This window comes from Puccinia triticina, chromosome 2A (assembly GCF_026914185.1).
Source record: "Puccinia triticina chromosome 2A, complete sequence".
Lineage (NCBI taxonomy): Eukaryota > Fungi > Basidiomycota > Pucciniomycetes > Pucciniales > Pucciniaceae > Puccinia > Puccinia triticina.
Genome location: NC_070559.1, coordinates 6,558,314 through 6,580,645, shown reverse-complemented (window position 1 = coordinate 6,580,645; position 22,332 = coordinate 6,558,314). Strand labels below are relative to the sequence as shown.

General features: G+C 51.5%; 6 protein-coding genes across 6 annotated transcripts; 4 read left to right on the top strand and 2 right to left on the bottom strand.

The window, feature by feature from the left end:
- Positions 1-5,316: 5,316 nt before the first annotated feature.
- PtA15_2A707 (uncharacterized protein) lies at positions 5,317-7,942 on the top strand (the record flags this gene model as incomplete). The annotated part of the gene is made up of 4 exons (XM_053166755.1): positions 5,317-5,320; positions 7,437-7,526; positions 7,616-7,660; positions 7,752-7,942. 4 exons carry the CDS (start codon positions 5,317-5,319, stop codon positions 7,940-7,942), a joined length of 330 nt encoding a protein of 109 aa, XP_053017945.1.
- A 681-nt stretch (positions 7,943-8,623) lies between these two features.
- On the bottom strand, positions 8,624-9,248 carry PtA15_2A706 (uncharacterized protein; the record flags this gene model as incomplete). Its single annotated transcript, XM_053166754.1, has 2 exons — positions 8,624-9,065; positions 9,136-9,248. The coding sequence occupies 2 exons, from the start codon at positions 9,246-9,248 to the stop codon at positions 8,624-8,626; spliced, it is 555 nt and encodes a 184-aa protein (XP_053017944.1).
- A 1,804-nt stretch (positions 9,249-11,052) lies between these two features.
- On the bottom strand, positions 11,053-13,287 carry PtA15_2A705 (uncharacterized protein; the record flags this gene model as incomplete). The annotated part of the gene is made up of 8 exons (XM_053166753.1): positions 11,053-11,164; positions 11,235-11,331; positions 11,431-11,491; positions 11,550-11,657; positions 11,722-11,726; positions 11,823-12,299; positions 12,358-12,950; positions 13,262-13,287. The coding sequence occupies 8 exons, from the start codon at positions 13,285-13,287 to the stop codon at positions 11,053-11,055; spliced, it is 1,479 nt and encodes a 492-aa protein (XP_053017943.1).
- A 219-nt stretch (positions 13,288-13,506) lies between these two features.
- PtA15_2A704 (uncharacterized protein) lies at positions 13,507-16,897 on the top strand (the record flags this gene model as incomplete). The annotated part of the gene is made up of 7 exons (XM_053166752.1): positions 13,507-13,527; positions 13,645-14,004; positions 14,572-15,435; positions 15,802-15,905; positions 15,979-16,222; positions 16,293-16,655; positions 16,754-16,897. 7 exons carry the CDS (start codon positions 13,507-13,509, stop codon positions 16,895-16,897), a joined length of 2,100 nt encoding a protein of 699 aa, XP_053017942.1.
- Positions 16,898-17,294: 397 nt separating this feature from the next.
- On the top strand, positions 17,295-18,818 carry PtA15_2A703 (uncharacterized protein; the record flags this gene model as incomplete). The annotated part of the gene is made up of 3 exons (XM_053166751.1): positions 17,295-17,375; positions 17,447-17,738; positions 18,568-18,818. The coding sequence occupies 3 exons, from the start codon at positions 17,295-17,297 to the stop codon at positions 18,816-18,818; spliced, it is 624 nt and encodes a 207-aa protein (XP_053017941.1).
- Positions 18,819-19,410: 592 nt separating this feature from the next.
- On the top strand, positions 19,411-19,900 carry PtA15_2A702 (uncharacterized protein; the record flags this gene model as incomplete). The annotated part of the gene is made up of 2 exons (XM_053166750.1): positions 19,411-19,517; positions 19,606-19,900. 2 exons carry the CDS (start codon positions 19,411-19,413, stop codon positions 19,898-19,900), a joined length of 402 nt encoding a protein of 133 aa, XP_053017940.1.
- Positions 19,901-22,332: the final 2,432 nt, after the last annotated feature.

Sequence of the window (22,332 nt, the reverse complement as noted above, 5' to 3'; positions counted from 1 at the left end):
CTGAAAATATTAACAACAGCCAAGTCTTACTTAGGCAATTCAGAGCTTCCAAAAGATCAAAAAATTCCTCTTGAGAGTAATTTTTTTGGTGGGGGCAAATGTCAGACACTGAGACAGTAAGTCCATGTGTCTACAAGTGAGAAGTATACGTCTTATAACCCAATGGTTAAAGACTCCATTGGTAATTGACTCATGTACATAGAGTCATGAGTTCAAGTCTCTGTCATTACATTAATATTGTACCTCTTATTACAATGTACTATTATTATGTATTTAACTACATATTTCACACTCTTTTGAGTATGTAATTAACTTTATTTCACACTTATTATATATTGTACATACAGAGAGAGATAAGATTATCTCTCTATGTATTTATCCTTATTAAGAACAATTTATGTACAAATGGGGAGATTACATACTCATTTATGTAAATCCCCCTTCTGAATTCCGTGATCACTCCTCTCCTTGGAGTTAAGGATCCCTCAGGTCCTTGACTTGAAGGAGGGAGCTGATCCCTGTAATATAAAAGGGGAAGTCTCTCACCTGTAGAGATTCTCCCCCCCAGATTATTACACATACAAACCTGATTACCTTACTTATATTACAAGTGAGTGGGGTTTTAGTTATAATCTACTGACCTTTTTCCTTTTACAGCTTCTATCCTCTTTGTGTATTTTCACCTAGGTACAGGTGGGTGTTATAACACCTGTATCCTAGAAGACAAGAAGCTCATTCCTTGTGTAGCCACGGCGCCAGGCTCAAGTAATCTCGCCGTGTCCCCTTATTACATAAGGGTGCTAGCCCCTCCGCATTATAGCGTTGAGGCGTGGTTTTATTCCCATTGGCCTTTAAAGGTTATAGTGTGGCAACTTTTACCGCTGGCCGCTATTCAAGCCGCTACAGTGTGTACCTAAAAACCATCAACTCCGTGTGACATAAGAGACCGGAGCTGACACCAGTCCCGTAGCTTCCCTGTTCACCAACTTTCTGTGTGCTTTCTAAACAGTACATTCAAGGTTCCACTCAGCCTTCATATGAGAAGAATAAGCACATGTTCTTATACCCTTGTTTGGATATGTAGACTGAGCATTTGCTCAGCCGCACCACTTCATTTCCCCTTGTGCTGCGGTGAGAGGAAATTCTACGCCGCTAGCCTATATAACTCACCACACCGGTTATGGAAAACCATCATTACTGTTATCAGTAACAACAAGATTTCCCACCATTCTATAATGTAACAAAAATTATTTTAATATTTTCTAAATTTTGGGTAATGTAGAACCACTAATGCACCACAACACGCAACAATGTGTTTTATCTTGAGATTCTTATACATGGACCATACGCTTATACTATATTCCGCTTTTTGATGTTGTATTTAGTCTGTGCTATCTCTGATCCTGTAGCTCTTCCCTCACTGAATAAAACCCACATTGTCTCCAAGTGTCACAAGACTCAGTCTGTGAATTTCAGTCCTGGGGCCCCTTTGCCCCTCAAAGGTTTGCCCCCTGTGGTATCATTTTGTTGCAGGAAGGGGCTTGTACATTTTTTGCGCAGTATTAACACATGGGTTGTATTGTCCATTTAGTTCTGTTTTATCCATTTACATGTAAAAGGACAAAACAGTTTTATTTCTGTTTATATCCAAACAGGGAAGGCTGAAAAATTTACCATTCAAATGTTTCACCCTTGCCCATCTGCATTTAAACAGGCAAGGCAATCACACATTTTTGTCCATTTATGTGCCTCAAAATTGATTGTGAAACCATTTTTGCTGAATGGTGAAGGGGATGATGGAAATGCTGCAACTGATCTGACCCACGTATTGGAATTTAGGTGTATCAGATTGTTTTTTCCAACAATACTATGGATTTGTATTGAATCACCCAACCAATACAATCCAAAGTGTTGAGAAATTGTGTATTTCAAAAGCAATCCAATACAAGGATTTGAAGAAATAGGTATTGCGTATCCCAATCCAATGTAGCACAAATAACAATATGTATTGGTATTTATCATTTAAAGATGTCCCCTTCCACAGGTGCAGGTACCTCCCCATCAAAACCCAAAATGCTCAGCACTCGCGCACCCTGGTGGCGCAGAAAGAAGGTCCGCCAGGCGTCCTATGTTTTTTTTATGGCAAAAGCACCAGCAAATATGCATTTCAAGCCAATATTCCAAGTGGTCTGGCGGCTGGTAGCAGTACTGGTGGTGGGCTGGGTGCGTGGCCCAGCGGTTCGTGACTGGTGAGCAGCCTCAGCGCTCGCGGTGCTTGTCCTGTTAAATTACGTGTAATCCAACAGTACAAGCGCTGAGGCGCGCTTGGCCTGTGCAAACAGGGCTGTTGGTGGTGTGCAGCATCAGCGCACGTAGCATAATTTTGGATTACGTGTAATCAGACAGTACAAGCACTGAGGCGCGTTTGGCCTGCGCGCATACAGCAGTCGGTGGTGTGCATCATCAGTGCTTGCAGCGATTGTACTGTTGGATTATGTGTAATCTGACAGTACATGCGTTGAGGCATGGCGGGTGGGATGGCGGTGTCCATGAGGGGTCCAAGAGGGTGTAACTTCCAATCCAGTGGGGTTCCAGTGATGCTTTCAGTGGTGACTAGGGGTAAAATTGGCCGTAGAATCCATTTATGAGGTCCTTTTGGTGGAATCTGGAGACCAAGGGTAATGAAATATATGTTATAGAAAAGCTTTTGATTTTTCACTTTTTGGTCTACCACACCGGAGTCAACTGGTCATCAAGGCATACACCTCAATGACTGGAACCAACCGGTTCTCAAGGCATACACCATGATGAATTTTCAGATGGTCATCAAGACAGTCATCAAGGTATACAGCTAGGATTTCCAGTTGGCTCCGTTCATCAAGGTGTATGCCTTGATGACTGGACGGCTGCATTCATCAAGGTACCTGTATACCTCAATGACCATTCAGATTTTCATTGAGGTATACATACAGCTGGATGAATAGCTGGCTCCGGTCCTCAAGGTGTACAAGACATCCCAGTCTTGGATAATACCGGTAGAGAGACTAACAAGAGATAGCCAAGAGTGGCTAAAACCAAGATTAGATCCCAAGAGTGGGAATAAGAGATACCTTTTAAAGAGTATAAATTACTGTGCCGGGAAAGGGAAGACCAGTGGGTCTTCACACGGATATGAGAGCATATGAGTGCTAAACAAACAGGTATAAGTAGAAAGGATTTCACCTCATCTTTCCACCTTGCATCCCCCACCCAGATTGAGAGATTCAGGCTCATATTGGTACCTGGGCAGGGGGAAATGCTGCAAAAAAATAGCAGAAAGTGGCAAATCTCTGTAGGAGATGTAGGAGATGCCTTGATGACTGGCTGGTTCCGGTCATCAAGGTTTATGTAAAATCACCCCAAGTGATATGCAGCTGAGGCTTCTGGGAGACGTGCAATTTTTTGGGGGGCCACACAAGTTCCACTTGAAAACCACTGGGTGTGGCTGCGGGGAAAAAAACATCCATTTGCAGGTGGTGTAGGCTACAGGCACTTGTGGCTGCCAGCTGGGTGTTAGTTGGTAGTGCTCATGGGTCAGTCTGACAGTGACAGCCCTCCATACTTTGTTGATACATAATGGTAGCAGACTAACAGACAACTCAACAGTAGCTAGAAGATATTTTTCTCTTGTATTCATTTTGTCTGACACTGTTTGCAGTTCATGGACAGTGTAGGTTGGGATAATGGGCCAGATCAAGAGTGGGGACAGCTCAAGTGGGCTCTCTGAGCAATATATTGGTGGGGGAAAGCAGCAGAAAAACTGCAATCTGACGTGCTGAAATATTTGCTCAATCTCCAAAAGAATCTCTCTTCCTGTCCACAGATCAGACATTAAAATGCACCCGCCTTGATCTGTTGAGAATTCACTCAAGCTTCATCCCTCTCACTTTCACTTGCTAAATTCCTCTCCTTTTTGCACTCCTGAACTCAGACACTCTGTCCAGTCATAGCTTCAACATCTGGATCTACAGCCTCTCAAACTATGAGTGTATGGAATGTAACATGTATGTGACAGGCTAGATACATAGAAAGTCCCCATTGCACCTAATAACATCAAGGAGGTAAATTTGAAAAATGAGAAAATGGGTCTCATATTCAGTGAGGAAAAGATAGACTGATTGAACAACCGGTGAACAATTAGTAATGATTTGTTTGATAGAAGCATAACTATTAACTATTTGAAAATATAGAAGAAAAATATACCAATGGGTCAACCATACCAACAATTAATGTATGATCTTTCAGAAAGAAGCATGGGTTAGACAAAAAAAGGCATAAAATTGTAACTTAGTCCAATTGGCTTGGAAAACTATATGAAGAATTTATAATCTAACTCAATTATCCCAGAAGATACAAATTTTTGTAATCAACATGCAAATGCTCTGTAATTTGAGGATCTCTATCATGAATTCTCTTGTAAACTAATTTGAAATCAATAAGAGCCTGTTTAGATTGGTTGACATAGAGTTGATAATTTCTTTGATCCCAAACCACTTTCTTCAGATTTGGAAATGTTTTTGATCTCTTTCTGAAGTTCTTGGTACATTTTAAATAGCATATAGACTGTTTCCTCAACCTTTCATGTCTTGAAAGAAGTGATGCCAGTTCAAATATGTCTTCAGTTATTTGAAATTGTTTGCCTTCTAATCCTACTGAATCGTTTAAGACCTTTGAGAATTCGGAGCTTTTCAATCTTTCCAAAGACCAGTAACAGAAATAGAATTCAATTTGGCTATTCTTAATTTTTAAAATTGATAGATTGTCATGAACACTTACAGTTTGTAAATAATCTCTGGGTATAGTTCTTGTTTTATGAATTCAAACAGGCAGACATAATCAACTCTCAAAGATTTCAATAAAAATGGTACACGCGTATATTCTTTAGGATCAACTATTTGATTGACAATTTCACTCATGTCTTTTTCTTCAGAGAATGCCAAGCTATTTGAGGTTTTTTGATCATCAGATTCAGGCCTATCAATTTGAGCAGATTTGAGATTACAATGAATTCCAGAAGAGCTAACAGAATGATTGGGTGATTTCTCAAGAGCATGATTAGTCTGTAATCTTCTGAAACATTTCTCCCAGGGGAAAGTTCTAGAAAACTCAGACCATGGATTTTTGCCATAGTAGTTGACAGTTTCTGTTCCTCTTGACTTTAACTTTCCAATAAGGAACACATAATTTATCATAAATTTTTCTTTTCTGCCAAGAGCTGTGGAAAAACCAAAAGATGTGAATATTCAATCAAATAAATTAGTGAATGGTTTTAAGAAAATGGGTATGTTACCTGAGAAAAATTTATTCAAGTAGGGCCAATACCAGTGTTCAGTTAAGTTGTCAATAAATTTCCAATAATCTTCACCAAGTTCAAATTTAAAACTACTGAGAGTATAGGTAACAACCAACTGAGCCATTTTGAGATCCTTTTCAAAGAGATTTGTGAGCATTTGGTGATCAATGAACTGATTTTCAAAAAGGAAATCCAGGATCTTGAAGGCATATTTCCAGACCATGAATTTATCAAAAACTGGATGGTCAGAGACTTTGAATATCCCCAATTTTTTCCCTGGTCTTTGCTTCTTCAAATCTGTATCTTCAAAAATTTGACTGTGATTTGCCAGGATCTCTTCAACTCCTTTCCAAAGTAATAGAGATGATTTTTTGTTGATCAATGATCTCAAATCTTCTGGAATGTATGATTGTGCACCTTTAGTATCTGTATCCTCTGAGTCTTGTTGTGAACCTTCATGATACCCATCCGGGTCAACAAATGTAACATTTTCATCTACTTTTCCAAGTTCTAGAAACCGACGTTTAATGAGATTAGAAATCTGTTTTTTTGATTGTTCAAACAATTCTTTTACTGTTGGTAGTTGTTCAGAATATTTTCCTCTAGTGTTCTTTTCAAGCCATGCAAGCTGGCACTTGAGCTCATTCTGATAGGCAGGAAACGTTTTTGCATATTTTTGAAGCAAGAGAACCTTATCTAGAAACCAAGAAATATCAAATGTTATTTTCAAATTCACCTTTAATTACTATCTTGTAGGAAAATCTGGGGAACCTGCCTCTATTGAGCTTCCAACTATCTGTCACCCTCAATCCTTCAAAAAAAAGGAACTTGTCAGCTTTTGACTATTTTATATATTAATTGGATCATGGATTCATGTTCAATGATTAAGGTTTGGAGAAAGGACTGAACTTCTTTTCAAAGCCAAATGGTCTACCACCCTTATTTTTTGATCCTCATTTTCTGCTGATATTGAGCTCCTTATGCCATGGTTAATCAAGGCATATATTTTGATATGTGATGATTTCTTCAGAGGAAGTGCTGCAAAGATACAGATTTAATCAAGATGCCACATATTATCCATGATCACCATCAAAGAAATGACAAGAAAACATAACAGTTTTTAAATGGACACATACCACGCAGTGGTAGGGTAGTTCTGTGAGGCTGATGATTTTCCGCATCAATTGCTCTAATCAATTGGATCTCCTGGGTCCTGGTAAAAAATCTCGCTGGAATAGAAAAAATGCAGAGCCCAACAATAAAAAAATGATATTTATATTTCATGGTAGTTCTATGGGACTTGGATAAAAATTATAATGGTATAGATCTCTCCCAGATTTTCTAGAATTATGCCCTTTTATGAGGCTTTTGGTACTTGAAATGATAGGAGATGGTAGCTTCTAGGTGAAATGAGAAACTAAGACCTGTGGTTCCTTTTACAGACATTCAAACAGCTATTCATTATCTGCAATTAGTGTTTCTTTGGGTATGCAGTATGGGTTTTGAATTAATAAAGATCTGCATACTTGATTAAGAGACCATTGTCTCAAAATTGGGACCTATGTACCCAATAACGTAATACATTGGTCTTCCAGGGTTCTTCCTCAACAGCTCAACTTAATTGGCTATGGATGTTTCAGTTTGAGTTTGGTTTAATGATATGTATTGTATCCCTCTCTCCTATGTACCTTGGCATAGTGGTCAAATGAGTTGTCTGTCAACCAGAGTAGGATTTCTGAAGGGAAGAAAATTTAAGGCTTGATTGGTTTGTACTGTAGGATGTATGACCGAAAGCGTTGATACTTGGTCAATTCTGTCATGCATCAGCTTTTGTAGGTACAAGTGCCATTTAAAGGAGCCTCCATACATACCCATCCACCCCCGTCTCCGCTTGATAAGGCAGATCTTTGTACTCCCTTTTTCAGCAGGCTTCCACCCTTGCACAATGTTTATGATCTGCAGTACATATATTGCAGCCTAGCTTAACAAAGCCACTTGAGATTAGGGGGATCCCTCGCGCGGCGCGTTCCCCAGGAGGGGCTGCCTCGCGACTAGCCGGCTACACAGCGACCTGTGCACAGGGCCCCTCTCCAATTTATCGCAGGGAACTACATAGATAATCTCCTCGCCTTCGCACATGAGAGGAAACTACCTGCGCACGTCGGTTTGCGGATCCCGCCGCCACGGCCCTCCCGTCCGCGGCTCCAAAAACCCAGGAAATCTCTGTGCGCGGGGCTTTCGGTGAGGCTCATGTTTTCGAGCATTTCTCCCTGGGGAAGGCAGAGGAAGACTACAGCGGCATGGAGTCCGAGAGCTCCTCCTCTGCGGGTAGGTGCGGTTGCGACGGAATCGGGCGATACTGCCTCCTAACAAGGCGAGGCACAGAGTAGACTCAGACTGGACCTGCTCGCGGACTGAGGTCAAGGAGGCCAATACCTGATCATCGGGCAGGAATCCTTCTTCTTCTTGGCGGGCTCGTACAGTCTGTACCAACAGGCCCACTCCTCCGTCGGCCGCCTACCCGCCAATGGGGATTCCTCCGCGGCCACTTGCGAGGCCACCGGCCCCGTATTCGCCGATGAGGCGCTTGTTCGGTCAGTACAACATTGACCTGCCCGTCGAGGAAGTTTCCTCATCGCCCAGTCGGTCCAGCCTGTACCCACCCGCCATCTCAGTGTCACAAAAATGGGACCCGAAAAGAATCCTGACACTTCCAAGAAATACAACTGTATTTATTCACAAGATCTTTTCTCAACTGTGCATGGGCCACACGGTTATACAGCTTGTGATTATCTTTTGTGAATGTAGGCTGCCCAGATTCAGAGGTATGCACTGGACTGCTTTTGTGTAGGTTAGCCCCGTTGTTTCGACTGGGAGGGCTTGAGGCAGAGGGTCTGATCGAGGTATCACATGGTCCTGAAGGAAGGCTCAATTTGAGTAGAATCTACGCCAGATGGGGTCCTGCATTTTCAATCTGGCTTGATTGATTGTGATGTAGATTCTAGAGGGTTTAGAATCACAAATTAGAATCACAAATCATTCAAAAAATCCATACACTAATTTTATTTGATTCCTTTCTTAGTAGAATTTGAGAAACATCATCCCCAGAAAAATAAATAGATTTACAAATGAAGTGAAAAGTATTACAAGGTATTATATCTCTTTAATGTTTCAGAGTGATTAATGAGCCACAAAGTTTACTATCACTTTGGAATTAAACAGACAGCATCAGGATCAATCGAAGTTTCGCATTCATCCACACCAGCGAAACATGTGATCTTTCAAGATGCATCAATATTTCGGATGGACTTGCGGATTCACTCTGCGATGATAGAAGCTATAATTAGTTGGATAATTCGAATCGCCCGGATACAGCGAAGATTTGTAATCCGGGCACGGGTTTGCAGGCTTATTGCGAGTGTCAGCTTGGGCCGCGTGGAAGAGCTTCTTGTGTTTACTGAAAGCCAGCGGAAGCGTTCCGGCCGTCGGGCTCGCTGCCGGGCCGGAAGGCGCCCGGCGGTGGTCGGGCACCAGTCTCCGCGCAGCTTTGGAGATCCGTTGCGTGTATCTTTTCGGGCTTGGTTTCTTGGCCGCCGGGGGAGGACCGGTGCCCGGTTCGGCGGACGCTCGCGTGCTATGGTTAGCAGCGTGCGGGCGCGTGAATGTGGATGGCTTGGTCTCATAACTGATCGGGATATGCGAAATCTCCTCCTCTTCGTCGTACTCAGTCGTCCTAAAAATAACAATTGGGAAGGATGTCAGTCTTAGTTCTTACCCTGCTGATTGGATCCGCTGGAACGTACTGATTCCCCTGCTTTGGCTGTCCGTAGTTACTCGAAATATAAGTAACACGATCCGAACGCCTATGTTTATCCAGTCTTGCGAGATAATTTTGAGAGCCCTCTGGCAAAGTCATCACGATACTTGGATATCGGGGGATTCCAGGCGGAGGTCCCGGCGGAAAGCTCTGAGTATGCGTCCGATCCTTCTTGATCTTGATCGATTTTTTGTCGATTGGCCAGGCCGGGACCCGCCTAGACTCGGTACTGCTAGACAGCGAGAGGCTTCGCGCAAGCTGGAGGATATTGGCGGCCGTCCCAGAGTCGGATTCTGCCGAGCCTTCATCCACTACTTTGGTCTTCCTCTGTCTCCTTTTCACTTTGAAGTAACAGAACAGAATCCCGCCGGACAGTAGAGCCAAGATGACACCGACGACAGCCAGGGCTTCGATGAGATTGGGGGGGATCGGATGGTGGGCTGCGGATTGCGACTCGAAATCGCGGCCTGGCGAGTGAGTGATCGGCAGGGGCGGTGCAGACAGTTGGGGCGAGGAGCTGATTGGAGGGTTTGGGGGAAGCGTGCTTCCCGCCGAGATGGTGTGATTGGTTACCCCCGGCGCGTCGATGATTGGCTCAGAGCTCGGGGCCTTTTGGGGCAAAGTGGAGGGCAGGGAAGCGGGCGGACGGGTAGCTGGAGCATCGGTTGCCGAGGGTGTCGGAGAGGGGCCGGGGGAGGGAGAAGCGGAAGGGACGGCCGGAGCCGTAGGTGTCGAAGGGCGAGCATCGGGGGTGAGTGGAGGAGCAGCCTGGCCGTCCCCGCGTGGAGGCGTTGCAGCCGGACCACTGCCAGCGGGTTCCGCTGGGGATGGAGCAGGCGTGAAGAAGGAGGTGGACGATATGCCGGCAGTGAGCTGAGACTCAGTCTGCGGGATCCCTCTCCCAGCTTGCAGTCTGGAGCGGCGCTGGCTTGCAGCGTGTCGAGACATCTCAGCTACGTTGTCGGCAGTCCGCGGAACTAGATAGATCCCGTTATTCGAGCAGCTTTTCTGGCACAATCTGCCCGAGTTCCAGAGGCAATAGTGGGCATGATTTCGGTATTTTGATCAATGAGGGGTCGCCGCTCCAGGCGGCAGTCGATGGCGGCGGGGAAGGCGAGAGTAAGGAGGGGAACTACCAGGATGAGCAGGCCAGCTGCGAATGAGACTTATAACTAGCGCGTTTAATCAGCGCCCGGGACAAGTCTGTCGCGATTTGCTTGACAAAGCAAAACTAGACCGGACCATTTCGTTTATTCACTGGCTACGAAAGCTATCAGAGAGCAAGCAACGTGGCACTTCCCCCATCCCAGTCTCGCAGCCATCACAACCCCAGTCAGATGCATGAAGCTGCCGGATCGGTCGGTTCATGAGCTTCGAATAACTTCGCGCTGAGGACAGACTGGCACAGCAGAGTGTGGGCACACGCTCCCTCAGTTCATCCTTGAATGCACGCGTCTCACCGATTCTGCTTGTTTCAAATGAATGGTGACCTCTACCACGGCGCCAAAGCAGCGGAGTGTCCAATCCACCGAGGATATGTTCGCGTGCTTCACTGACGCTATCACGATCTACAACAACTTCTTCATCTCGGAGCTCCCGCTGCCCGATCTCCTCCGAAAAGAGACAGACTGTGCGGGAGGGGCTTGGCAGCGCAGGCTCGCCGGCCACACTCTGCCCGACAGGTGCAGCCCCATCCTCAGCACCACTCCCGCCGTCGTACATCGATATGCGACTTTTGTTATTTTCATCAAAAAAAGGGGGAGTAACAAACGGAGGAGCGCCGCGAGGAACAGCGCCGCAGTGCCACGACCAACCAAGCCCAAGATCCCACGCCGAAAGAAAAAGCCCAAGTGATAGAGAGAGAGATCTGGGGGAGGGAAGATCTGTAGAGGAGCAAGGGAGATCAGAAGCCCCGGGTGGAGTGAGTGAAGAAGGGGTTCGAGGTGGCGCTGGTGAAGGAGTGGTGGTGGTGATGGGAATGTGCGTGGGCATGAGCGCGTGCGGAATGGCCGAAGCTGGGGGCAAGAGCGCAAGGGATCAGTATTCTTCTGGACGGGGTGTTTAAGGGCTCCCAGGGCGGCTCACAGTCCGTCCCATCCGAACGGCATCTGGTCGGCGTCGTCGTCGTCGCCGAATCCGCCGAACATGTCGGCCGCGCCTGCGTCCGGATTATCCGGATCGACTGCGGGTTCTCTGCCGTCAGCATCCGCGCGCGCTCTCAGGGGTTCTCTGCCGTCAGCATCCGCGCGCGCTCTCAGGCTGGGGACAGAGATGGACTGACTCATGTCGAACCGGCGCCTGGCCTGGGCGTCCTGCAAGACCGTGTAGGACTCGTTGACTTCCTGCACAGCCGCACACGGGATCAGCTAGTTAATGAGCCCCCGCGTCGGACAGACACACTTTGAATTTTTCCTCGTTGCCGCCTTTGTCGGGGTGGTGGATGAGCGACTGTTTGCGGAACGCTTTCTTGATCTCGTCGTCGGATGCATTCCGGGATACTCCCAGCACCTACAAGGAAAGATGTTCAGCAATCGTTTCGACACCCCCTCGTCGCAGCTCGTCTGATGCATACCTTGTCTGATAGAGAAAAAAATGGGGGGGGGGGGGGGGGGGGGGAATTCGAACTCGGATCAGTGAGCTAGAGTTCTTGAGATGCAGCGGGGAAAGACTAACAATGATCGACGTATTTCCCACGGGCGATCAAGATCTTGGTGTTCTTGATGTCGTTGAGGATCTCAGATTTCTCCTTGGGGGTAGGTGCGATCTTGGCGGCGTTTTCGAAGTCAGCCAGGGCGGGCCGGAGCTCGTTGTGTGCCTTCCTGGCCCTGGCCCTGGTCCTGAGGGCCTTGAAATGGTTCTTGTCGGTCCTGAGGATCTTGCAGCAGAGGTCGATGGCCTCGGGGAAGAGCGCGCTCTTGAGCAGGGCCTGGGCCCGGTTGCTGTCGAGGGTGATCGCCAGGCTTTCGTTGGCCGGGTCGACCGAGCCCGCTTCGAGATACTTGTCGATCGCCGTCTTGTAGTCTGCGGCCTTGAATGCGGTGTTCCCTGCCTCCTTCAAGCTCTCGATGGTTCGGGCCTGGCGGAGGAGGGTCCGGGCATTTGCCAAGTCCGGGTCGCAGCGCATGGCCTCTTGGCAGTGGGAAACGGTGGCTGTTGTAGATGATGTTAGTATGTGGTTTGTGGTGGTTAGTCAGTTGATCGATGATACCTGTCAGGTTTCCCTGGGAATACATGACTTTGGCGCGACAGTACAGGCCTTCGGGGTCGGAGGGGCAGGCCCGGACGAGCTCGTTGCAGATGGCCTTGGCCTCGTCCCACTTCTTCTGGCCACACAGGGCCTCGGCCTTCCAGACGAGCCAGTCCTTGGCCTTGAGCGGCCCTGCGTCGAGCTCCTTCTGGAGCCTGTCGAGGCCGATGAGCAGCATGCTCCAGTCCTGGCGCTCGCGGTCGCGCCTGAGGGTGTTGAGGATGGTGTCGAGCTTGGCCAGGCGGCGGTCCTCCTTCCGGGCGTCTGGGGACTCGGGGGCGTGTTCGAGGAGCTGTTTGAGTGCCTGGCGGGCGTGGTAGAGCTGCCCAAGGGGGAGGTGGCAGCGGACGAGTCTGAGGATGTTTTTGGGGGTGGGGGGGCTGGGGAAGCGGGGGGAGGTGACGAGCTGCATGTCGGCGAGTGCTGCGGGGTAGTTTCTGGTGGCCATGAGTGCGGCGGCCCTGTTGGCGAGATAGGCGGGGTTGTCGGGGTTGAGGGCGATGGCTTGGGAGTAGGCGGCGATGGCTTCTGGGAAGCGGGCGGCGTTGAAGTGGCTGTTCCCGCGTTCCTTGTGGGCTTCGGCCTGTTGCTGGTTTGTTGTTGTTGTTGTTGTTTCTGGTTCTGGTTCTGGTTCTGGTTCTGGTTCTGGTTCTGGTTCTGGCTCGGTCTTGGCTGATGTTCTTCGCTTGGGTGTTGCTCTGGCGTGGGATGCTTCTGGGATCGAGTTCTTCCTGCGCTGGGCTGGGGCTGGGTCGGTGTCTGATGAGATGCAGATGGTTTCCCTCTTGGTGGGCTTGGGTTTTCTGTGTTGGATGGGTCAGTGTGCGTTTCCTTTGTGGGTGGGTGGTGTGTGGGGGGTGCTTACCCTGTTGCTGGCTTCTTCTTTGCCATGATGGTTGTTTGTTGGATGGTGTTTTTTGGGTGGTGGGTTGGGAAGTTGTTCTGTTTTGGGTTGGATGGAGGTGGCTGCGGACTGCGGTGCAGCACACTGCTGTGACATCTCCCCTGTCACAGCCCCTGTCACGGGTCTTGGTCTCTTCCTCTCTCTCTCCTGATGATCCAAACTATCGAAAACAACCACCAACAACCACTCCACCACTCCACCAAGCGATGGCCCATCCAGGCAGGGCAGTCTCCCCGCCCACCCCAGCACCCTCCCCCCAGCCAGACACCGCCAAGCACCACCACCACCCCTGGGCCACACCCGCACCCGCACCCGCACCCGCCCCACACACAGCCCTCCTCCAGGCATTCGCCGCACTCAGCCTGCCCAGCCGCGCCCACTTCCTCAGCGCCCTCCTCCCCAGCCTCAACCTCAACGAACTCACCAGCCTCTCCGCACGCATCCTCCCCCGCCTCAAGCGCGACTTCCTCCGCGAACTGCCCATCGAGATCTCCCTGCACATCCTCAGCTTCGTCGACGACCCCAAGACACTCATGCGCGCAGGCATGGTCAGCCGCTTCTGGCGCTCGCTCGTCAGCGACGAGGCCACCTGGAAGGGCATGTGCTCCAGGCGCGGTTTCAGCAACAGCGCCGCCCAGCCAGCCAGCCTCGCCGAGCGCATGGAGAAGGAGCGCAAGGGCAGGGTGGCCACCTACCGCGCCGGCGTCGAGGAGCGCCGCCGGAGGAAGAAACAACCACCATCCTCCCTCGGAATACATCCCACCACCACCACCACCACCACCACCACCGCCGGCCTCGGTCTCGGCACCACCGACCCCACCAGCAGGCTCAGCCAGCAGCTGCCCATCTCGCGGAGGAACAGCTTCAGCGACCTCCCCTCCTCGCCCCGCCTCGACCAACTCAACCCCGCCACCGCGCTCACCCCCGCCACTGCGCTCACCCCCACAGCCACCAACACCACCACCACCACCACCACCACCACCACCACCACCACCACCACCCCACACCCTCCCCACCCCGCCCCCCTCGCATCCTCCATCAAGCAGCCCCACAAGGTCATCAACGCCAACTCCCCCCAGCCAGGCATGCTTGCACCCACCGATGCCACCTCCCCACGCAGGACCAGGCCCCACTCGATGCCCATCCTCGGCCTCAGCCTCAACCTCACCCGCTCCCTCTCCGCCTTCGCCGACCTCGACCCCGGGCCATCCTCCACCACCGATCGCGAATCGAACTCGAACGACCACCCCCTCGGAAGCTGCAACTCCCAGTCGACCAGCTGCTGCATCCCCGACCATCCCGACTCGGCCCTCTGGACACCCGCCAGCCTCGCCCAGAACGAGCTCCCCCTGTCCGCCAGCTCGTTCTACGACGACTTCGACTACTCCCCCCGCACCCCCTTCTCCTACAAGTCCTACTTCAAGCGCGCCTACCTCACCGAATCCAACTGGCTCCGCGGCCCAGGCGAGCTGGTCGCCATGCAGACCTCGCAGAACAACGACGGCCACGAGGGCGTCGTGACCTCGCTGGGCTTCGACGACGACTGGATCGTCGTCGGCATGGCCACCAGCAAGATCCACGTCTTCAACGCCCACACCGGCGAGTTCGCCCGCACCCTCACCGGCCACGAACTCGGCGTCTGGTGTCTCGCGCTCGTCAGCAAAGGGGGGATCCGCGACCCCCGCGACCCTCTGCCCGAAGACATCAAGGGCAAGAGGGCCGAGTCGCACGTTGAACGAGAAGAGCAGCACTACTCTGCCTCCTACCCTCAACCCGAATCGACCCATGGACTCTTTACGACTCCAGAAGAAGGAGAAGAAGAAGAACACCAGTCGCCCTCATCATCCGCCAATCTTCCCACCACCGAGTGGGTTTCTTCGGCCTACCACCCTTCGAGCTATGCGACCAACATGATGCGGGGCCACGGCGGCCTGGGCATGAACTCGTGGACCCGCGACCGACACGGGAGCCAAGACACCACCGTCCGGGGCTACACGCTTCCCGCGACCGACATGAGCTCGATCTTCCAGCCGGCCTCCGCCAACATGGCGCACGACGAGCCGGCCGCCCCGGTGCCCATGGCGGCCACCCAGGAATGGCCCGGCACACACGAGCCCCAGCAGCCCCTCGCCGCCGTCCTCCAGGCCGCTGCCCCGCTGCCCTCCTTCTCCCGGATCCCCCAGGCGCCCTCGTCCGCCTCCGACCTCATGTCCGCCGACCTCCGCCACCCACAACAGCAACCGGCCACCGGGTCGACGAGGAGGAACTCGCAGACTCCCGCCGGCGGTCGTCCAGCGGCCCCGCGGATGGCCCCGCTCGGCTTCGACTACCGCCGCCCCCGCCGCCCGTCCTCCTTCAGCTCCTTCATGACCTCCCACGCCCATGGCCACTCCGAGGACTACAGCGCCCGCTCGGCGAGCCACCAGACCCAGTACGGCGCCAACGGGACCCCCGGCGGGATGGGCTTGGGCGCCGGTGGGCCCTCCGCGGGCAACCTCCAGCAAGCTAGTGCCTGTGGGATCGCCCGCGGGTGGGGACAGAAGGCCAGCTTGGTCGTCAGTGGCGGGTGCGATCGAGACGTGCGGGTATGGGACGTGATGACCGGGTGAGTGCGGGATGAGCTTGGGCGCAGAGAGAATCGCTAACGGGTCCCGAGAGTTTTTTTTTTTTTTCGAAAGACGATGCAAGTACGTGTTGCACGGCCACAGCTCGACGATCCGCTGTCTGAAGGTGCTCGACGGCCGGCCGCTCGCCGTGTCCGGCTCGCGCGACTCGTCCTTGCGCGTCTGGGACATCGAGCGCGGGGAGCAGAAGCACGTGCTGGTCGGCCACACTTCCAGTGTCCGGGCGATCGAGGTGCATGGGAACCGGGCCGTCAGCGGCAGCTACGACACCACCTGTCGGCTGTGGGACGTCGACTCGGTGAGTGTTCTCAGAGCCCAGCCTGATACAAAGCGCGCAGAGAGGAGCTGAAGCGGTGTCTCACACACAGGGCGAGTGTCTGAAAGTCTTGCGGGGCCATTACCACCAGATCTATGCGGTGGCCTTCGACGGGATCCGGATCGCATCGGGCTCGATGGACTCGACGGTCTGTATATGGTCGGCGAGCACGGGCGAGCTGATGGCCCTGCTCCAGGGCCACACCGCCCTCGTCGGCCAGGTCCAGATCAACGGCCAGTCCAACGTCCTCGTCACCGGCGGCTCCGACGGCCGCGTCGTCATCTTCTCGCTCGACTCCTTCGAGTGTCTCCATCGTCTCTGCGCACACGATAACTCGGTCACCTGTCTCCAGTTCGACGACCGCTTCGTCGTCACCGGCGGCAACGACGGCCGCGTCAAGCTCTGGGACTTCAAGGTCCCTCTTCCCCCCTTCCCCCCCCCCCCCCCCCCCCCCCCCCTCCCCCTCCTTATCTCGAGTATTGACATCGATGTGTGTGTGCGTTTTGTTCACAGACCGGCAGCTTTATCCGCGAGTTGGCCGAGCCTTGTGAGGCCGTCTGGCGCATCACCCTGCGCGACGACAAGGCCGTGCTGTTCTGCAAGCGCGACGGAAAGACCGTCATGGAAGTCATCTCCTTCCGCCCCTCCCTCGACTAGCCCTTTTCCTGCTCTCGGCCCGCTTTGCGTCTTCCTTTTCCGGCGGCTTCCGCATCCACACACATACACGTTCCTGCCGCCGCCGCACACGCACGGCCGCCCCTCTCTCCACACACCCCCGCCGCCCCGAACCCGACCCCCGTCTTCCTCTCGCTCCCTCTACTGGGCCACCCCGCTATACAAATACACACGTCCAATCTCTGTACACCTAACCCCATCCTTCGGCCTTTCTTGTTTGTTCATACACACCGACACACACAGGACCCGCTAGTAGCAGTACATGTCGTCCACCTCTCTCCAGCGCATCCTTCCTCTCCTTCTCCCCTGCGCGCCTGCCCGCTCTCTCTCTGCCTGCTAACATCTCTCGCGCCTGTTGTTCCCGTCGCCCCTTCCCCCGATGTCTTCATTATCTTCGTATGTATTTCCAGTCGACTACTTGTCGTCCGCCGCCATCGGCGCTTTGTCTCCATCTATGTACGTCAATATGTGCGTCCCCCAGCGCTGTAATCTCTTTCGATCCGTCCATCTCTTCGTGCTCGTCCGTCGCAGCCTCGCGCGCGCTCAGCCACGGAGTCGCCTCCACGCTCCAAGAGCCTGCGCCCAGAGCCCGCGGAGGAGGTGCCTCCTCGCGCCGAGAACCTGGCTCTGATAGACCGGAGCCTCTCTTTTTTCGTGGCGGCGAATGCCGGCCTCGCCCGCGCGCGCAGCCGAAGAGTCGCCTCCACGCGCCAAGAGACTGCTTCGGAGGCCTTGGCTCCACGCGCCAAGAGACTGACTCTGCAGAGCGTGTGGAGCGGATACCTCCCCTCGCCAAGAGTATTATTGAGCATACGGGTCCCGAGTACTAGAAGCTGTTCCAGCTAGCACCGACGGTGAAATAAGGACCATTAGGGCATTATAGTCCCTCATGAATATGCAAACAGCCTCGCCCAAGTGATGGCATGGGCGTGGAAAAGGTTTACAGACAGGGACCCTCCTGGAAGGATGGGTCCCCAGATACGAGCCAACATGCAGTCCTGAAATGTCTACGAAGCCCAAGCGATGACGCCCCGGTGTTGCGCTTGGGGCGTCCCGTTCTCTCCGCGACTCTTCCGCGTTTCGCCCGCGTCCCTCGCCGTCTCTCTCCATCTTCTTGCGTCGACACACCGTCTCGTCTCTCCGCGTTTTTGCTGAGGATTCGGGCCCTCGAGGCTCCTCCGGTCGTCCTCTTTCCCCCGAGCTCTGCGGCGCGCTTGGCCGCTGTATCCACTACACGCCGGGGGTACTTCCTGGCGAGCGAGATTGTGGATACGACGCGTGACACCGGTTCCGTGAAAACCGCGTGGAATTCACGGCGCCCCACGTCGCCATCACCACCCCGTCGAAAATGGGTGGTGACGATGTGATATCCAGTCGGCTCCACCCTCCTGGGATCTCCTCGTGATAGAATCACGGTGGAGCCGACAACTGTGTAAAACAGCGCATCCTCGTGGTTCCCACAGATGGGGAATCCACGGCCGTTGCTTGGATGCCCGGTGGAGCCGATGGGAACAATTCCATGGCGTTCATGGGTTCCACGTCACACCTTTTGAGCCGTGAGAGGCGAGACTTGTGTGTTTGTTCTTAAGTCCCTCTTAAGTCCCACAACAACCAGCAGCCCTCCCACTCAACGATCATGTGACATCCTGCAGACCCAGCCACCATCACCACCCCCGCTTCAACCAGATTGACCGATGGAAAGATATTCGAATACGAACTGTTCGTCAGGGTCCAGAAAAACGGCCAATCCGATTCGAAGATGATGCGGATGTCGTCAAAGGGTCGGGTCGTCCCCATGGAGCTAAACCTCGACAAGCTGGACTTTTCCCTGCTCAAAACCCTGGTAATCCAGCACCTAGGAAACATCATATCTCCTCATCAAATTGTGAGCCAAAAATTCTGACTCCTCCTATCTCCTCATCAAATTATGAGCCAAAAATTCTGACTCCTTCGACCTGCTGACCGTGCCATAAGCTAATCCAGTCGTCACATATCCAAATGGTTCACAACTAGTTGCAATCGAGGTACGTAGCTCAACAAGCCATCGTGATTTGAGCTGGATGCAACCATTGTCTGACGGACAAAATTTGTGCATGTCCCCCATCTTTGCCGTCTTTTTCCTAGCAATTGGAACCACAAAGAGAAAAGACAGTAGATTTCACAAGGCACCCGGGTGGCCGCTGTGCGTCTGACTGCCTGCAGCTACTTCAGCTACTTCATGTGCTGTTTCTTGTCCACCCAGCTAATACTTGAATGATTGCTTCGGTCGCAAAGACTCGGACATGTAGGTTGGGATCTGGCACACGTGCACAATTGCGTGGAAGAGAGCTTGACAGGCCACCTCGGCAATCTTTAGCATCAAAACATTCAAGGTGAGATGAACAAACACTATCCAGATACCTTTCAGCATAAAGCTTATCTCGATCTGAATTGCTTGTTTTTTTTGCTGCCATTGAATTCAAAAGACCATTATCGCCCCTTCCGCCAATAAAAGCATGGATGGGCTGCTTGATATATTGAAGTCGACTGCGAAAGCAAATCACAGCATCGACTTTTGTGACCTCTTCTTCTGGTTCACGATGGACTCCTTTGTCCAGATGACGTCAGTCGAGCTCACATCCCATTGTTTTGTAGGCATCAGAAACACATGGCTCAACTTTTTTTTGTTTTTTCGATTTCCTTTTGCTAAGCTTTGGAAAAGATTTGGGCCTTCTCGGTACCAATTATTATGACAAAGGAGAAGCATCATCGCCATCGAAACTCTCCCCAGTGTCTATTCCTTTTGCGGATGCGTTTGACTTTGCACAGGATCAGATTGACTTCAGATTCTTGGCTGTCAGAGGATGGCAGCTGATCAAGAAGCTCGTTGGTTCAATCGGAAAACGCATGAAAGCCTCGTGTTGTGTTCTGGATGACTACGCATACTCTTTAATTGATGAGCGAATGGCTAGTCTGGCTCAGTCATCCGATTGCAGAAAGAAATAAGGAGAACAGACTGATTTGTTGGGCATTTTCATGCATACTCGTGACAAGCGTGGAGGTGGAATTATCATGTTTTCATGTTTTCTTTTTTTCCTTTTTATGTTGTTTGTTTTCTTATCATTCCTCGTCCCAGTTCTCCTCCATGTCCCCCATGCAATGCAGTGCGTGGTACCCAGGCGGTACCACATTCTGCTGCAGATATAACCCGCGGATTTGATCCGGTCCGCGCAAGGCTAACCGAGCCACCGCACCCCCCAAAGGTGAATGCGACGGACTGGTGAGCCACGTGGAGACCACCGCTCGAGGTGTTGCTGCCTTGTGGGCTTGACCAACCCGTCGTGATCACAGGTTTTCCTCGGTGGAATCGCCGTTGGTGGTGTGGTGGGGCCGGCGTGGACCCGACCATCCCGTCGGTGCCACGAGAAATCCACGGGGAATCCACGGAGAGCCAAAAGCCCACGTGGATTCCTCGCCGTGCCCAGTTGGTGGAGACCCCGTGAACGTGTGGACCAACACCCGCTGGTCCGACCTCGCGCACGGCCACCACGTGGAGTCCTTGTGGAATCCGCGTGATTTCCCCGTGGATGGACTCCCCGGGTGTAGGAGTCGCCGAGGAGACTGCCCCTGACAGTCCGCATGCCCGTGCTGCGTGCTGGGGCTTGGAGGCGCGCCGAGGCGCCGGGGCATGTCGATGTGCAGGCTCCATGGCTGCGCGGCCTGGATGGCTGGTTGGCCCCGCTTGGCCCCCCTGTATGGCTGATATAATTCCTGGTTGATTCAATACACACTGCAGCATTTAAGCATTCAGTTTCCTTTTTTGAGGCCACCTACCGTACTGCTCTCTTCAGTGTTGACATCAGATTGGACGGATTCAGCTATCTTCAGCACCATAAATATGAAGCAACAATGGACAGTCACATTACGTTGCGTTATCCGGGCAATTTGGGGAACTTAACTACCCTTGTTACCCGCCGCGCCTCGTTACGTTATTCGTAACGGGGTCTTTGCAGGCCTTGCGTGTAACGTAACGGCCTCTTTTTTGAGGTTGTTACTGCGTGTTATCCACTTGATAACACGCTAACGGACCCCAAAAGGCTGTTCCTAGCCCAGAGTCTGTCAGTTATCCGGCGCTCCGCAGGTGCCCACAACGTAACAAACACCAATAAATTTCTCTTACATTACGGCACTACCATAATGCCCCGTCATTACAAGTAACTGTAACAATAATGGCTAAAAACCCATTATGTTACTGTTGTTGGTAACATAACTACCCATTGTTGTATGAAGTGATTGCATTATTGTGCTGAAGATGGCCTCATGAATTGTATTTCATGAGAGAATCAAAGAGAACCATAATCTCACAGGTCACCATTATTTATTGCGCAACAAGGCAACAGCCCCCAAAATTGGGGTTCCAAGGGGTGTGAATAATAAATCTGTTGACTCTGCTCAAACCGACTTGGAGACAGAGCCATGAAGGGTTGAATGTTCTGTTCATGTGGAGTAAGATGCAGTTAATACAAAAGCGGAGCGTTGACACCGGCGTTACATGCATACCAATGCTGGTGTTACTTGCATGATAGATAATGTGCATGTGTTCGGCCCCCAGAGGCTATTTTTTTAGTTATATGTAGATAATTACACTGCCAAACACCACCTTACAATATCTGTGCCAAATGGGGCCTAAAGAGACACCATTATATGTCACAAACAGGGTAAATTTATCAGGTGCAATTTAAACACAGCACTGATGACAGGTCTGTACCAGTCATTGAGTGTTGTGAGTACTCACTTGATGACCAGCCAGCAAGTGTTGTGTCACTCAATGGCTGGTACAGACCCAACTGGCCATCAAGTGTTGTGTCACTTGATGGCGGGTACAGACCCAACCATCCATTGAGTCTTGTGTCACTCAATGGCTGGTACAGACCCAACCATCCATTGAGTCTTGTGTCACTCAATGGCTGGTACAGACCCAACCATCCATTGAGTCTTGTGTCACTCAATGGCTGGTACAGACCCAACCATCCATTGAGTGTTGTGAGTACCACCCACTCAATGGCTGGTACAGACCTGACCAGCCATCAAGTGTTGTGTTACTCAATGGCTGGTACAGACCCAACTGGCCATCAAGTGTTGTGTCACTTGATGGCGGGTACAGACCCAACTGGCCACTGAGTCTTGTGTCACTCAATGGCCAGTACAGACCCAACCATCCATCAAGTGTTGTGTCACTCAATGGCTGGTACAGACCCAACTGGTCATCAAATTGCATGTGTAATCACGTGATGACAGGTTGAGTGTATGCTGGCTCACACTTGATGAGTGGTATGCGGGTGTGATTGGGGATGGGTGAAACACCCTTGAGGGTGTGTTTCTGACCTTTTTCCTGCTCCTGGAGGCTGAGCCTTTTTTGAAGAAGTCAAACTAGAGCC